At 38.4% G+C, this 15224-nt stretch overlaps 1 protein-coding gene across 4 annotated transcripts in view; it reads left to right on the forward strand.

Moving 5' to 3' along the window:
• Nucleotides 1-15224, forward strand: part of LOC126857103 (uncharacterized) — a 36631-nt gene that overhangs the window by 15130 nt on the left and 6277 nt on the right. The window contains exon 1 of one of the 4 annotated variants that reach the window (XM_050606228.1): nt 2076-2743. The exons of the other annotated variants lie outside the window; for them this stretch is intronic. Within the exon in view, the coding sequence (XP_050462185.1) occupies nt 2091-2743 (653 nt within the window). The 5' untranslated portion in view covers nt 2076-2090. Of the gene's footprint in view, nt 1-2075; nt 2744-15224 lie in introns of those variants that run through there. 4 annotated transcript variants of the gene reach the window in all.

Raw genomic sequence — 15224 nt, forward strand, 5'->3', positions numbered from 1 at the left:
GTATACTTTTCGAGAGCCAATGATAAATTTTGATCATAAAAATAAGGTTGACAAGGTTTGCAAGACACGCGCTGTGCAAGCTGTCACTAAAACGACTCTTCACGCAGAGAAGAAAATAAAAAAAGGAATAATCAGGAGAGACGAGGTCGAGATAGAAGGACAGAGGCAAATGAAAGAAGCAAACTGACATTGCGATGATAAGGCGATAATGTGATATATTTGTTATCCACTTTGGAGAACGCAAAGGTCCTAGATACCGATCGAACCTTACGAAGGAACGCGCGATGATGCAGTGAGCGAGTGTAGAAACAACGTCGGCGAGGAGAAAGTGAAGAAGGTGCCGCAGGTCGACGAGATAAGCGGATATCATCCCGCGCGGATGGCGTGCTGCTGCTGGCGCGCCACGAGGGTGGCCGAAAAAGGACCCTAAAAGGACCCTCGGTTCGCAGTAACCTTCTACGCGCGACGACGCGCCCTCCCTCCCCCGCGCTTTCTCCCTTCGAAGGCCGACGGCCTTCGCGCGCACGCGGCCGTTTCCTTGCAACCCCAGATTGCTGCTGCGCGCCCCTCTTCCCCTCCCTCTCCTCCCTCTCCTCCCCCTCCTCGTCCCTCGCCCCTTCCCTCCTCGCCGCGCCCCCGACGTTCCTCCTCGTCATCCCTGCCGCGACGGTAGAGACGGTAGAGACGGTGGAGCACGATCATTGGTTCACCGGGGTTCACGCAGGCACGGTACACGCAGCTGCCACCTCTTGTACGCTACACACAGGCGATCCGATCGGAACAAGACGTCAGTTCGGTGGAGAAGCGTCGCGAGTGCGGGTGAAGGTGCCGCGTAATCACCCTGTGCGTTGTGTGGGTGCCACGCGCGCGTGTGTGTGTGCGTGCGTGCGTGCGCGTGCGTTCTTCTCGTTTCGCGTTCCTCTTGTGTTTGTTGCACGCGCGGCTTTCAACATTCATCCCTCGCGTTACTTTTTATCCTTTTCTCTCCGGCGTATACGCGCTCACTTCCGGTGTCACCAAGATCCATTTAAGAGGTGAGTCTCTTTCTCTCTCTGTTGTTCTCGTGTTCTCTCTTCCTCTGTCTCTTTCTCTCTCTCTCTCTCTCTCTCTCTCTTTCTCTCTCACTCTCTCTTCTCAATCGCGTTCTCCACGCCGTTTCGGACGCCGGCCGGTCGGCCGGCCGGCCAGCCAGCCAGCCAGCCGGTCGGTCGTTTGATTATTTATTCTGTCACTTACAACGCCATCTCGATACGAACGGGTAGTCGATCATCGTAAACAGAGTACAAAAGGCGACACCTCTCGCGAACGCTACGCACTGAATCTCGTCGCATGTGTCATTGTTTGACATTGCGTGTTTCATCTCTCCACTTTTTCTCACTCACTCACTCCCCTCCCCTCCTCTCTCTCTCTCTCTCTCTCTCTCTTTCTCTCCCTCCCCTTTTTTTCATGTTATTGGTTCTGCCACCCCTTTATTTTTTCACTGAAAAATAAATTCTAAAACTCATCGAGAAGAAGGGGAAGGAGGCATTTTGTGATCCAAAACGTTTCAACAATCACGTGTTATTTATCTGAGCATTGTTATCATTCATTTCAACATATTTTTATAATAGTATCTTCATCTCTGCTTAAACCCGCATCTTATTCCCTCTTTCACTTAATCTTAAAGTTATTTAGACGTCATTGTATACTTGCTTTCCTTCGTGCGTCCCATCCCCCACCATTTGCTTTCTTCATTTTCGTACCTGACTCCTCATTATCTTTGTCGAACAATTACGGTCGAAGGTATATATATATATATATATATATATATATATATATATATATATATATATATATATATATATATATATATGGTCATTTTAAGGATCGACATATTTTTCACTCTAAGCTGGAATAAAAGATTGGTCCGATACTGGCATCTTGCTTTCCCCCCCAAAAAAAAAGTAGGGACGTGCACACCCCCCTCATCCACCCACCTTTCGTTCCCGACGAGGTTCGTATTCAACATTTTCCATTAAGATCACGGCCCGCGCTCGAGCTCACGCTTCGCTCTTGCTCCGTATAGATAATTCCAAGTCACTCACGATAGGATGCCGCAGTGTGCCGTATCTACGTGCCGCAACAGCCATCGTCGGACCCGCAAACAATCGGTGCGCTATCACCGATTTCCGCACAAGCCGGAAGTGCGCGAGTTGTGGGTGCGCGCATGCGGTCGCGAGCCCCTCGCCAACGGCGAGGCGCCCTTCAACATCAACACGGCGCGCGTCTGCTCCCGCCACTTCCTCGTCGAGTTCTACGAGGACGAGAGCAGGGAACAGGTGATGCAGGGTAATCAGAAGCGGAACAGACTCCGGCTCGGGGCCGTGCCGATGGTCGCCGTGCCGGTACGCGTGGAACCGTGCTTCGATCTGCTCAATGAGAACGAGAAGAAGAGATCCGCGCAGGCGGCCCGCATCAAGGTACCCAATCCGAAGCGCGTTCTTCATCAAACGGAGGGCCAGAAGACGGCCAGCCTGGACCACGTCGACGAGGGGCCACGGTGCAAGGCGGAGGAAGGCGGCAATAGCAGCGGCGAGACCAATATTAATAGCGATAGCAACACTAGTAATAACAGTACTAGCAGCAGTAACCATTGTGTTACAAATGAGGAAGAAGAAAAAGAAGGAGAATCTGAAACGAAAGAAGGGAAGAAATTGAAGTTTTTTAAGAAGCTTGGTCTCATTAATGTTGAGATATTATCTTGGTGAGTCACCGTTTCTTCTAAGCTGCTCCTTAAATTTTTTTAGATTTTTTTTTATTATTATTTATATTTTTATAGTCGAAATGTGCAAAAGCAAAATTCGTTTAATCGCTCTCTAAGAGCGACCTGACAACCATCCGCCATTTTGGTCTTCGGGTACATATTAGGACGCAATGCTTGGAATAATATTATCTCTCCCAGTGTTTTATCACAGTCTTGTAAAAAACAGCTGATTATCAATTACCATGACGTCTTCCGCCTGCGATTAAATCTCTTTTGTCATTTTAACGCAAATTTTGCAATATTAAATTTTGTAACATTATATGCCGCATGGCGATAAATATTTTTATATATCAATTCTCTATACAGAGTGTCTTATAATTCGCGGATCAACTCTCGTATGCATAGAAAGCTTGTTAAACTGGATAGGAAAGTCTTTTACCGTTTTTTTGCGATAATTAATAAGAAATTAATCTAAAAAAGATAGACCAATTCGTGCCTTGAACAAGCTTGCGACGAGAAAAGACATCTTATTGTAACGATATACTAGGTGCGCAACATACACAAGAAAAATTCATTTAATCTCCATTCGAACGCGGTCATAATCGATCTCTGGATATTTATCGCGTGATGTATATGAATTGTCGCAAGATTAATAATATATAAAGGGGGAGTTACTAGAAACTGCCTTCTAAGATATCTTCATAAATATTAATTTTTATACAAATAAGTTTAAGAAAAAAAAGTTAAATAATTTTTAAAGAACTACATTTTAATTGTTTTACTTTTTTGTGGAGGTGAACGACATAAACTTTTTTGTGTAAAATTAAGATTTATTAGAAGATAATTTAAAAAGCAATTTCTAGCCATCCTGTATACATATTTTGATACTATTATATTACAAATAAGATGTTACGATTTTTACATTCGTTCTTTATGATTGTTGCGATGATGACTGCGTCATGAAACATTTGAATTGAAGACGGAAAATTTTAGCACGTGGCTAGGAAAGCTAGAATAAATGCACGCGAAAAACTCATCACGCCCCATTGATGTCCTCGTGAAGGACAATGGTATCACTGAAAGAACTCTTCCCGATAATAAGTGTGTTAGTCGGCCACGTGCGCGCGGTTGTGTCGCGTTCCGCGGATTTCAGGGTCGTTCCGCCGCTACCCGCACCCAGGAGATGTTCCTCGTTGACTCCTGCACGCGAATTCGCTCCTCGTTTCGTCGAACAAGAAAGTTAATGATAACGTCTAAAATCGCCTGCAAAATCCGCGCACATAGAAAACTTGGTTTAAATTTATCTACTATAAAATATCGCACGTCTCGAATGGTCCACATAAATTTTTGTGTTAATTTAATGTAATATGGATATATTAAATTAAATCGTTATACTAATGCTATGTTAATATTTCAACATAAAATAAATGTAAACTTTATAAAGTAATTTGAAATAAATTTTGTGTAAAATCAACATATTTTTAATGAAATGATGAAATAAAGTTGGAAAAATGTTCCTGACGATCTGAAGTCACTTTTACTCCTATTGTAGAATAAAAATTAATATATTTTTACACTGTAAATAATTTTAACAGATGAATGCTGTCACTAATAATACGGAATATATCTATTTTGTAAAATTAAAAATACATGCACAATGTATTATTTTTACACTTTTTTTTAAATTGTTTTAAAAACAACATTTGAGTTTAATTAACACAATAGCAATATAAATATTAAATTAACACATAAATGTGTTAAATATTCGAAAATATCCAAAAATTTTAATTTGTATATTTTTTAACAAAAAAAAAACCAAAATTTTTTCAACAATGAAGAGTATAAGACGAAAAAAAAATTGCTTTTTTTTTACAATTGAATTTCACGCAATTATCTTGTCACTGAAATGTAATAAAAGCAGCAAAATGCTTTATTTAAACTTGACATTCTTTCGCTCGAACTCTATAGAATACACTTTGAAATTGCAACGCTATTGACTCATGCTACCACAATTCGTGAAATGTCACCATACGATCTTAAGAAAATTGCACCGTTCAATGCAAGGAGAATGCTCGTTATCGATATCAAATGTGTTATCGTTTGGATCATATTCCAAAATAATGGCATGTGCATGCGCAAATAAGGTATCGCACACAAAGCGCTCCATGACAAGGCGATATGAGACACACATACGTTCGAGAAGAAGCTTACTTGTCAATTTCCTAAAAAATAACGAGGACCGAATAAATCTCGGGATTAAAAGTAAAATTTTTTTTTAAGATTTTTAAATATTTATTAAAATGTAGCAATAAATTTATTTCAACTAAACTTTAAAAAATCTAAAAGGCGTTAAAAATCAAAGTTCAGATTACATATTTTTGTGAGGGGACAGAGTTGAAAGTTGCATCTTTAATAAATTTTCAGGTTTAAGGGCTAGTTTCACGAAGACAATTTGATCACATAGAGATCTATACATACATCATGTTACTCTAATGTCAAATATTTTTATATGGAAAATGTCAGCGGCAATCCAATACAAAATATAACAATCACTTGTGTATTATTGTAATACTTTATTTGAATATGTATAAATTTTAATTTTATTAGAATTAATTAGAAATAATTTTATTAGAAATTACTATTTTTATCTTTATAAGCAACACGCGTTTTTTAAATGATCTTTTTTTTTAACAATTTGAGAATTGGAATCTAGCAAATCGATAAATAAAATACTTTGATAATACTGTGTAAAATTGTTATTTAAGCAAGACGAATATAATACTTTGTTTTAAAATATATTTTCAATAATAAAATCAAGATAAAAGATCGCAAAAGATAATACTGTTATTTTGCTTCAATATCTTTTACAATTTTTCCTTTTATTTTCATTCAATAGTCTTATATCCTTAAGCAGGAGCTTATCGTACTTGCGTTGACCTCGAAAAGTCCGCGATTATGTTTGCTCGTACCATGGACTTTGGCGCGACCGACCTGGCAATCGATCGGGCACAAAGTTGAACAGCCACATAATGCACGGAGGATTGCGACAACGTGTTGCTGCAACGGCATTTGCACTCCTGCTTTATTTATCTAAGAAAGTCGGGATCGGTTCCTGCGTCGATTAATATTATATAATTGCAAAGGGAATTGTACTATTTTCTTTAATCGTACAAAATGCGAGACGGTCCGGAGAATATCAAAGAAAGAGCAGTCGTAACTTTTCATCAAACGATGGCGCGAAAAAATTTTTATAGAGCCATTTTACCTTTTCGCGTGATTGCAGCGGATTTCGAGAAAGGTCCTTCTCGATCAGGAATATCGATCGCGCACATATTTCGTTTCTGGCATCTAAGATGATCATCCGTGTGTTTGTTATTTGTGCAATAATTCTATAGGGTGGGCCATTTTAATCAATTCATTGAAATATTTCAGAATCCTTAAATTTAATATAAAAATATTTCAGACAAAAGTTGTTTGGTGTTGAGGGAGATCTTGATGGTGATCTTCACCTTGGATCAAAGTCTAAAAGTCTAAAGGGGTTATTTCAAGCTCAATTATATTTTTTTTTTTTTTAATGAAACCTATTTTTTATTTTACATTCTTATAACCTTCCTTGAGGCCTTTTCAAAACACTGTAATAAAGTATTTTTTTATCATCTATTTTTCGAGTTATTTTATATTTTAATCTTACCTATTTTGACATAAAAAATAAAATATCTCAAATATCAAATAAAATATTTAGTTTTCCATAATCTTATTGTAATATTTTTATGCATAAAATAATGAGACAAATTAATTGGTATAAAGAAAATAATTGTTTTTAAGAAAAAGTATATACTTATTTACAATGTATTTTTTTTTAACAATTATTTGTATTTTTATATCAACTCATTTGTCTCATTATTCTACATAAAAGTATTATAGTAAGATTATTATAGAAAACTAAATATTTTACGAGATATTTTATTTTTTATATCAAAATATGTCAAATTAAGATATAAAATAACTCGAAAAATACTTAATGGAAAAATACTTTATTATAATGTTTTGAGAACGATCTCAAGAAGGATTATGACAAGATATAATAAAAAATAGAGGGTTTCATTTAAAAAAATTGACCTTGGAATAACCCTTTTGACTTTGATCCAAGATCAAATGAAGATCATCTTCAGATGACTTTCCCAACACCAAACAACTTTTGTTTGAAACATTTTTGTTTTAAACTTAAAGACTCTGAACTATTTCAGTGGATTGATTAAAATCACTCATCCTGTATATCGTAATTCTCTCATTGCATATTTTGCAATAATTTGCACAATTTACATATTTGTAAATCTATTTTCGATCATCCACGTATTTATTATTTCTGAAATAATTCTCATTTTGTATTTCAATATACATATAAAAAGTGGGAAAAAGAATCTCTTTTCATAGAATATAAATAAAATTAATTTGTCACATATAATTGATAAACATATTGATACGCTCTATATTTTCGTCTTCGCAAGTAACAAACTTGAAGTTCTCTCTCTCTCTCTCTCGTAAAAATATTCTGAGCTTCTTCAAAGTTCTGACCAAGTGTCGAGTTCAAGAATGTTCGTCGAGGGAAAAATAGAAAAATCCGGGACCTTTGTCGCGCGGGATAACGTGTCATAGGTCTACCTGCTTGGGTAGCCTCGATCTATAAGCCGGCTCCAACCTAGCGTAACCTTCTCTGAGACCAGTGGTTCACCAACGCGAGAGAACGCGTCCTTGGCGCTCAGGGACACCTCGGACGTGCAAGACCCACCGACCGCTCCTCCGTCCGCGAATTAGGTCGAGACGACGACGACGACGTCGAGAGAGCAAGAGACCGATACTCATGCTCTCTCGTCACCAATTCGACGTCAATAATAATAGCGCGACTTCAACCGCCCTCCGAGCTTTCCCTTCCGCGCCACCGGATAAACGCGTCGAGAAGAGTGATGTAATTTTATAACGTTGACAATTATCGCCATCCATCGTATGATTATACACACGCTGATTACTCGAAATGGAAAAATATTATGTATACAGTCATTTATTGTAATCTTATTGTTAGTCTCTCTAGAGAATGTCTCTTAGATAATGTTTGCCGAGGGAAAAATAGAAAAATTATTTGAAAGAATTATTTTTTTATTTATAAGGAGCAGACAAATACATACGTATTATATATTTATTCTATAGGATGTGTATGCTCTTCATTTTAATTTATGCAAACTGCTAATATATTGATTCACCGCAAACTAGTCGAGCGAGGTCTCGATAAAAAAAAAAAAAAAAAATTATTTCTTTCACCGAACTTTTCTGGCGACCTTGAACCTTCGACCTTGCACGGCACAGTGCCAGGATGCACCATTGGCTTCTTGGAACGGGCAGGAATACAAATTTCAAACTGATTGTATTTTAGATAAATATATTTAAACGAGGTATAACGTACTTCTGCGCGTTGAGTCAATCATTATTCTGACAGAAGAAAATATGTGCGTTGAAACCCATTAAATTTCAACGAGGAAATTATATTAGTCGAATAGGAGGTTTACTCTCTGGAAAAACCTGTAATTTTCAGGACTTTTTTGGATCTGGGAAAATCAGGGAATTTTATTGGGACTCGAGAAATTTTTTCTTCGAATTTTTTCTTTGATAAATTTGCTTTGGAGAATTTTTTTATATGATTCGAATAAATATCCTGAATATAAATCAATATAATAATAAAAAAAAAAATATATATATATATATATATACATATAAGAATATTGGCAAGTTAAATAATATTGTACGTGTAAAATTTTTCTGTACGAGATACGAATGTATTTGTAAAATTTCGAGATGACGCGAAAAAATTTTTGATACCACGAAAAAGAGGATTATTCTTTTGCTTATGATAGTCTCGAAAAATGAGATCATTTTGATTGTTTTTTTGATCGCAGCGAGTCCTTCTTTCCGATTATTAATTAATTAATTTAATTTAATTTTTTTTTTTATTTAAGTTTGACTGCAACAACAAATGTATTGCGTATATCAGGTTTTTAAATACAATGTATATATAATCTTTATACAGGGTAAGCTTACACGTTCTGGCCAGACTTTGAGATTTTATAAGAAGTTTAATTTCAAACAAAAAGTTTTCTATACAATAGGATCGAAGAATCCTTAAAAAGTTAGCGCTCAAAAATCTCTACAATCAAATTATTTTATATTTTTACATTTTTATAAATATCAAAGAAAATAATGCGTTTTTTAATAAAAAGTACCGAAACAAAAGTTGTAGAGAATTAAATTATCTTTCAAATGAGACATTTTGGGGGCGTTAACTTTTTAAGGAAGCATTTTTCAACTCATATTTGTAAAAAAATCAAAAAAAACTTTCTTCACAATTAAATTTCCTATAAGATCTCCAAGATCTGGCCGGAACATTTGGACACCTACTCTGTATATTTATATTTGAAGATGGACCAAAAAGACTCTCCGAAAAACATACATTTTTAATGCATGTTTATTATTATAATTTAACAATAAAAGATCTGCGCACCGATAATCTGGCCCTTTGCCAATTTCTCCACTTTATATTGTTCGTACTCGAGCTCATTATTAATATAATCGGAAATTGCTATCTTCTAATTGCTCTTTCACTCCCTATCTTCCTTCGCCGAAAGCGAAGGTCCGAGATATGCGTCATCCGTCCACGCTTAATAGCTGTCCGATTGTGCAACGAAGGCGAAGCGCATATTTTACCTCCTCGCCTCGCGAGGATATGCATTCCTCATCGTTTAACACGCCAACCTTCTTAGAGGACCCGTCGCTGCCCGAAGGTCTGTTTCTTTTGCGCTCGCGGATCGTCCCTGACACTCCGTCTCTCTCTCTCTCTCTCTCTCTCTCTCTCTCGCTTTTCCTCGCGTTACCCGCACAATTTACTTTCTGTCCCTGCATCTCCGGAGTAGAAGGCGCGACCAAACTCGTAACTCCAGCCGCCGACACGCATTATTCGTCATAATAATCGCCACGTAACGCAACAACTATGTTACGAGTAATGTGCCGTAATTTCCGTTTAACCGGCAGCAAAATTTAATCCACCTGGTTCACTGATTTTTCGCTGCAGGTGCGATTGCTATAATTTACGCCGAATCTTTTTAAAGGATTACGCAGAAAGACAATACGTGGATATTATTCTAGAAAATTATATATTATTTGCGTTGCGATAACGTACAGGGGCCATAAAATATTATCCGCTATTTTTTCCAAAAAAATGCCTGAAATTTTTAAAACATCAAATTCAATTCCGATCGATTGATAATCTGATTGCTATATTCGTAGCGAATAAAAAAAAAACTTTAAATCTTAGATTAAGCCCTAATAAATATTCATTATATATATATTTTTTTTATTTTTTTTTACAATATTTTTTTTCTTTTTTAACTACGTTTTTCCTAGAATATGCGTGTTTGATTAAATTAACTTTTTCTCTTTTTCTCTACGCTCTTTTTAACTGATATTTCTTGATATTTATGTTTTAAGTTTTAGTTTCAAGTGTAAAATTTTTTAATTCAAATTTTGGATTTTAGAATTTTTAAAGTTTTTTAAAGTTAAAAGTTCCAAAGCTAATAAGATTTCGATGTTTTATAATTAAAGATACAAAATTACAATATATGTTCTACAATGTTATAAATGCTTAATTGTTTAATAAATATAATAAATAAATAAATAATGTACACCGGAGGCCACTTGAAGCCGCAAGGCAAGGATTTAAATAAAATAAAATAAAATAAATAAATATTTCTTGATGCGTTCGCTTGATCTGGACCCAATCGAGTGCAGTGGAACTCGAGAAGCTAGGCCGAGCGAAGGGCCTACGGTCGCCCTCGTCGAGTCGCAAGCACCGGGGGAGGAGTAGAGCGACTTGGAGACGGCGGCGGCGTCGCTCGGCGAGGCTTGACTCGGTCGTGACGCGGCCAGTACGCCGGCCAATTGCGATCGCGCGAGAACGTCGCTCTCCGCGGGCTCTCGCGGTAGTAGATGAGCGGCACGAATAGAAGAGAGTGAGGGAGAGCGGACGAGTCGCCGCCGTCGTGGCCGAGGAGAGGAGGTAGGTGGCCCGTTGCGCTCGGTCGTGGAACTCTCGACCCCGATACCGCGTCGTGGTCGATGCACGTTCCCCGCGTCTTCCTCTTCGTCGTCGACTGCGAGAGGGAAGGAGAGATAGTAGAGAGGCACTCTCGAGGACGTCGATCGAGTGCAACGCCGGGCGTAGCGTCCTTTTTTTTTTTTTTTTCCATGAACTTCTCAGGAGAGGAGACACTTAGGACTCCCTTCTTACTCTCCTCAAAGGGATTACTCGGTCGAGACTCGATCGAGAAGCGAGCGCGTTGCGTAACGTTCAAGCAAGCGCGACCTTTCGTGACCTCCCTTGCCCGCTACCTGACGAGAACCAGCACGAGGGAGTCTTGGAGGGAGTCTCCCGCGAGACCAAACGATCGCTGACCGATCGGCCCGATCAGTCTGCATCCGCTGGATAGCGTGGGAGGTGGCTGCTGGCGAGGTGGAGGACGACGGCGAGCGAGGAACGGCGAAGAAAGGAGTCGCCGTCGGTGAAAAGGACGAGGTTCGGTGGAAAAGTGGAAGTGCAGCGAGCGCGCACTCTGTTCGATTGGCTCCGTCGTGCTCCGTTTTTTCCGGAATTTTCTCCGCAATCTTTCTGTGCTCTCAAGTCTGTCAGAGGACACGGCACGGGTGATCCCGTGCTTCGATCGCGAGAAAGAACTGTACCACCGGTATTGTTACTACTTTGTTCGCGGTGTAAACACACGCACCACTTCCATCCGTCCATCAACTGTAAGTTGTGAACTTTATACTTGTCGCAGTACCGTGCGACGCCAGTGCAATTTCATTAGCAACGATCTAATAATAATATAGACGCAAGAATAACGCGAAACGCTTTGGTAGGAAATAAAAATTGTCGCGAATTATTTTGCAAAAAAAAAAAATAAAGTAAAATAAAATAAAAAAAATAAACAGCTGTTTGACGAAAACTAGCGAAAAGAGCGAGGCAGCGAAACGACTGGAACCATTAATGTCTGGTTTGCTGATTCTAAGAAATCGAAGCTGCTTTCTAATGCACTCTATTCCGGCGCGATACGCCGGCGCACCGCTCGATATATTTATATACCCACGTGTGTTAGAGAGTCGTTGACTTACCGGATCTTGAAGAAGTTGCACAGTCCTGTAAAACGTCATTCCGTTATCTTCGATGATCTCTTGTGAAATTTTCAAATTTTCCCGCGAAAATTCATCGAATCGATGAGCACGTGCGGAATGGAAAATAATGGAAAAAAATAAATTTGCAATACATTTTTTTTTTAATCCGTCTATCTCTGAAGAGCTATCTTGCAAGCCACGTTCAAGATCACGCGGTGGGAAAGAAATCTAAATCGCGATTACAAGAACGTACGCGATCGCCGAGAATCGCATCTCTTCCGTTCGTTCACCGGCACGGCGATTTATTTTTCCCGTGCTTGCGCATTTCAAACGAGCGCCGCCCACCGAACAGTCTCGCTTTCTCCCCTCGCTTTCGCTATCGTTACGCCGTGAAAACGTCAAGGAAAGCTAATTACTGCTCGCTCGATGATTAGACGTAAGAGATAGAGCGCGACGGAAAAACATTAGGTATCGTTTTCAACGAAATGGGATCGCGACAAAAATCATTAGGCACGTTTACATGTGTTCGCCGGTTACCATCATCATTCGCGATTCGGTACATCTTGGCCTTATCGCGTCACGCGCGAATGAATGGATTCCGAGTAGGAAGAAAATTTATCCGTAGTTTGCAAATGATAAGCGATCGTGTAAATAAAAGTTACTTCAGTTTAGCATGTTGGTATACGTCGACGAGGATTTAATTCACTTACTACGGTGGATCTCTATAATCATTACCGTAGAGATCAGCGGGAACGTTCGAGGTGGTTATCAAGTTTCTGCGGGTACACTCGAAGGGCTTCCTGTATTTCCGAGCCCTTGCCGAGCACGGTGTAACGACGCGTCTCGAAAATCTCTCGAAGCGAAATTATCCATTTAGAAAAATTCGAGAGGCGCGATGAAAATCATGCGGGCGTCAAATTATACGAAATTCCTCTTCGCAATTGTCAAACGCTTGATTTATTCCGCTCTTGTCTTCTCGTTCTTCTTCTTCTTTTTTCTTTTCCGTTTTCGACGGAGATATCAGTGTCGTTGTACTTTGACATCATGTCATTTCCCTATTTATTTATAAAGCAATTATGTATCGCGATGTGTTTTATTAAGCATATTAACGAGCCATCCGAATAAATGTTTCCTCATTATGCATATATGTACTCGTGAATTAATTTAGCCGCCGAGTGCAACCTGTTACTTTGAAAAAAATCGTGCAAATGAGAAACTTGCACATTGTTTTCTCATCATTTTACTTCGCTCGCAAAGCTTCTCTTCAGAAAAAGCAGATTTTTCAATTTTGACTTTCTTATAAAGGAAGCTTTATCATGTAAGGAGATGAGACGATCAAAGCGTGGTTTTTAAATATTTAAAGGATTTAATGGGAATTTGTACAATCGTCACATATCGCGTGCCTTATTCGACTCTTTCTTTTTCTCGACTATCTTCTTTCTCCTCTGCCTCCTTGTATTCGATTTGATTAACGTCATATATAACGTCATAGCGCATTAACATAAATTAAACTAAATTATTACAATCATATTAAAAAATTTAGCCCGATATCTCGAAATTTGAGAAAATTAAAGGGTGCACATTTCTCAAAAAAAAATTCAAAATTCTATAAAAAATGAATCCTTTTACCATCAAATTCAATACCAACTATCCTTTAATGATATTATATTCATGTAAAAAAATTTAGATGAATAAAGCGTGCATAGACATTTCTCAAAAAAATTTAAAATTTTATAAAAAACACTATAACCATTTCACCAATTTTTATCAAATGTAATATCAACTATCCTTTAATGATACTCTATTTATTTTAAAAAAAGTTTATTTATTTATAAATATGTCGAAATTTACGGAAGTTAAAGCGTGCACAGATATTTTCGGTCAAATCGTACATACCCACATATGGACATTTGTAAAAAATTTGATTTTTTAACGTTTTAGGACATTCCGAACGCATGGAAAATTGGCATAGAAAATCGGAAAAAAAAAATGTCGTGAAAACAAAGCTTTTCTTTAATGAGGAAGCAAACAGAAAGAAAAATGAAAGCGCATTCTTTGGAACAATATGATTCGATAAAATAATCTCTTTCGACAACTAACTGATTTCTGCATTGATGTTCGTAATGAAGAATACACAGATTTATTCAATCATTTCGTTAATGATGATTCCCAATAAAACTTGTTACCCTCATCTTTCTTGGAATTTGTCTATCGGAGCGGATTAATTATTTTCTTTAGTTAATATTTAATTTGTGTGCGTATTTTCAGTCTCTCTTTTCATTCATTCATTCATTCAGGTATATATTTTCTGTTTCACTTTGCAATGACAATAGTTTTCAACGGCCACGTTATCAAACAGATAACTGTTATGATAAGAAGGGCCTGTCCTAGAAACGCGAATGCTTCTAGGACATCTAATCGCTTGCAAGACGACGTTCCCCAACGCGATTTCGGCTCTCACGAGCAAGGAAGAGAGCTGCTCGCGCGCCTTTTCAGAATTGGTACCGCGAAACCTATATCCGCGTCTATAAAGCGCAGTGAACGCGAGCGGGTGCAACGAACTCTCCGCTCCGTATCTTTTCCTTTCTCTCTCTCTCTCATACTTTCTCTCTCATACTTTCTCTCTCTTTTCATTACACCCCTTCCCCACCTACTGGCATCATCCCATCCTTCCTCCCGATCTTCTCTTCCTTCTCTTTTCTGACTATCTCGCTCTCGACGTCTCCTATCAAACGCGGCGCACGCGGATTAAGGTCCATTTTCGCGCGATCGCAGCTCGCGATCCACCACGACGGAATGGCGACGAGGCGAAGCGACGTGAAAAGTGCACCGACGTCGCGATGTCAAGGGGGAACCTGCCGCGATAGCGTGTCAACGTGGCGTGACAAGAAGAAGCGCTTAAGGGCCGACTCTATTAGGATTTTTTTTTTTTTTCTTTTATTAGAAATTGATCTTTCCGATCATTTGTTTTACATATGTTTTTATTGATGTTTCAATATTTTAAAATCTTGGATATTTAGCGTTTCTCTGTTCAATATGAGCCTTCCAGCTCGTAGTGCGTTCAAGGATCTAGAAAATATCTGATCATTATTAGGCTCCTTGCTTGGTCGCGAAATGAGAAAGAGAAAGGATCTCAGAAAATCCCATAATCTAATTTGACAGCGAATTAAGATTAGAGATACTAAATTCCACATAAGCCGAAAATTCCAATGAAATTATGAAGCTGTGATAAATAACTGTCATTTTGTATTAAACGAGCAAAAAAGTTTGT

This window comes from Cataglyphis hispanica, chromosome 20 (assembly GCF_021464435.1).
Source record: "Cataglyphis hispanica isolate Lineage 1 chromosome 20, ULB_Chis1_1.0, whole genome shotgun sequence".
Lineage (NCBI taxonomy): Eukaryota > Metazoa > Arthropoda > Insecta > Hymenoptera > Formicidae > Cataglyphis > Cataglyphis hispanica.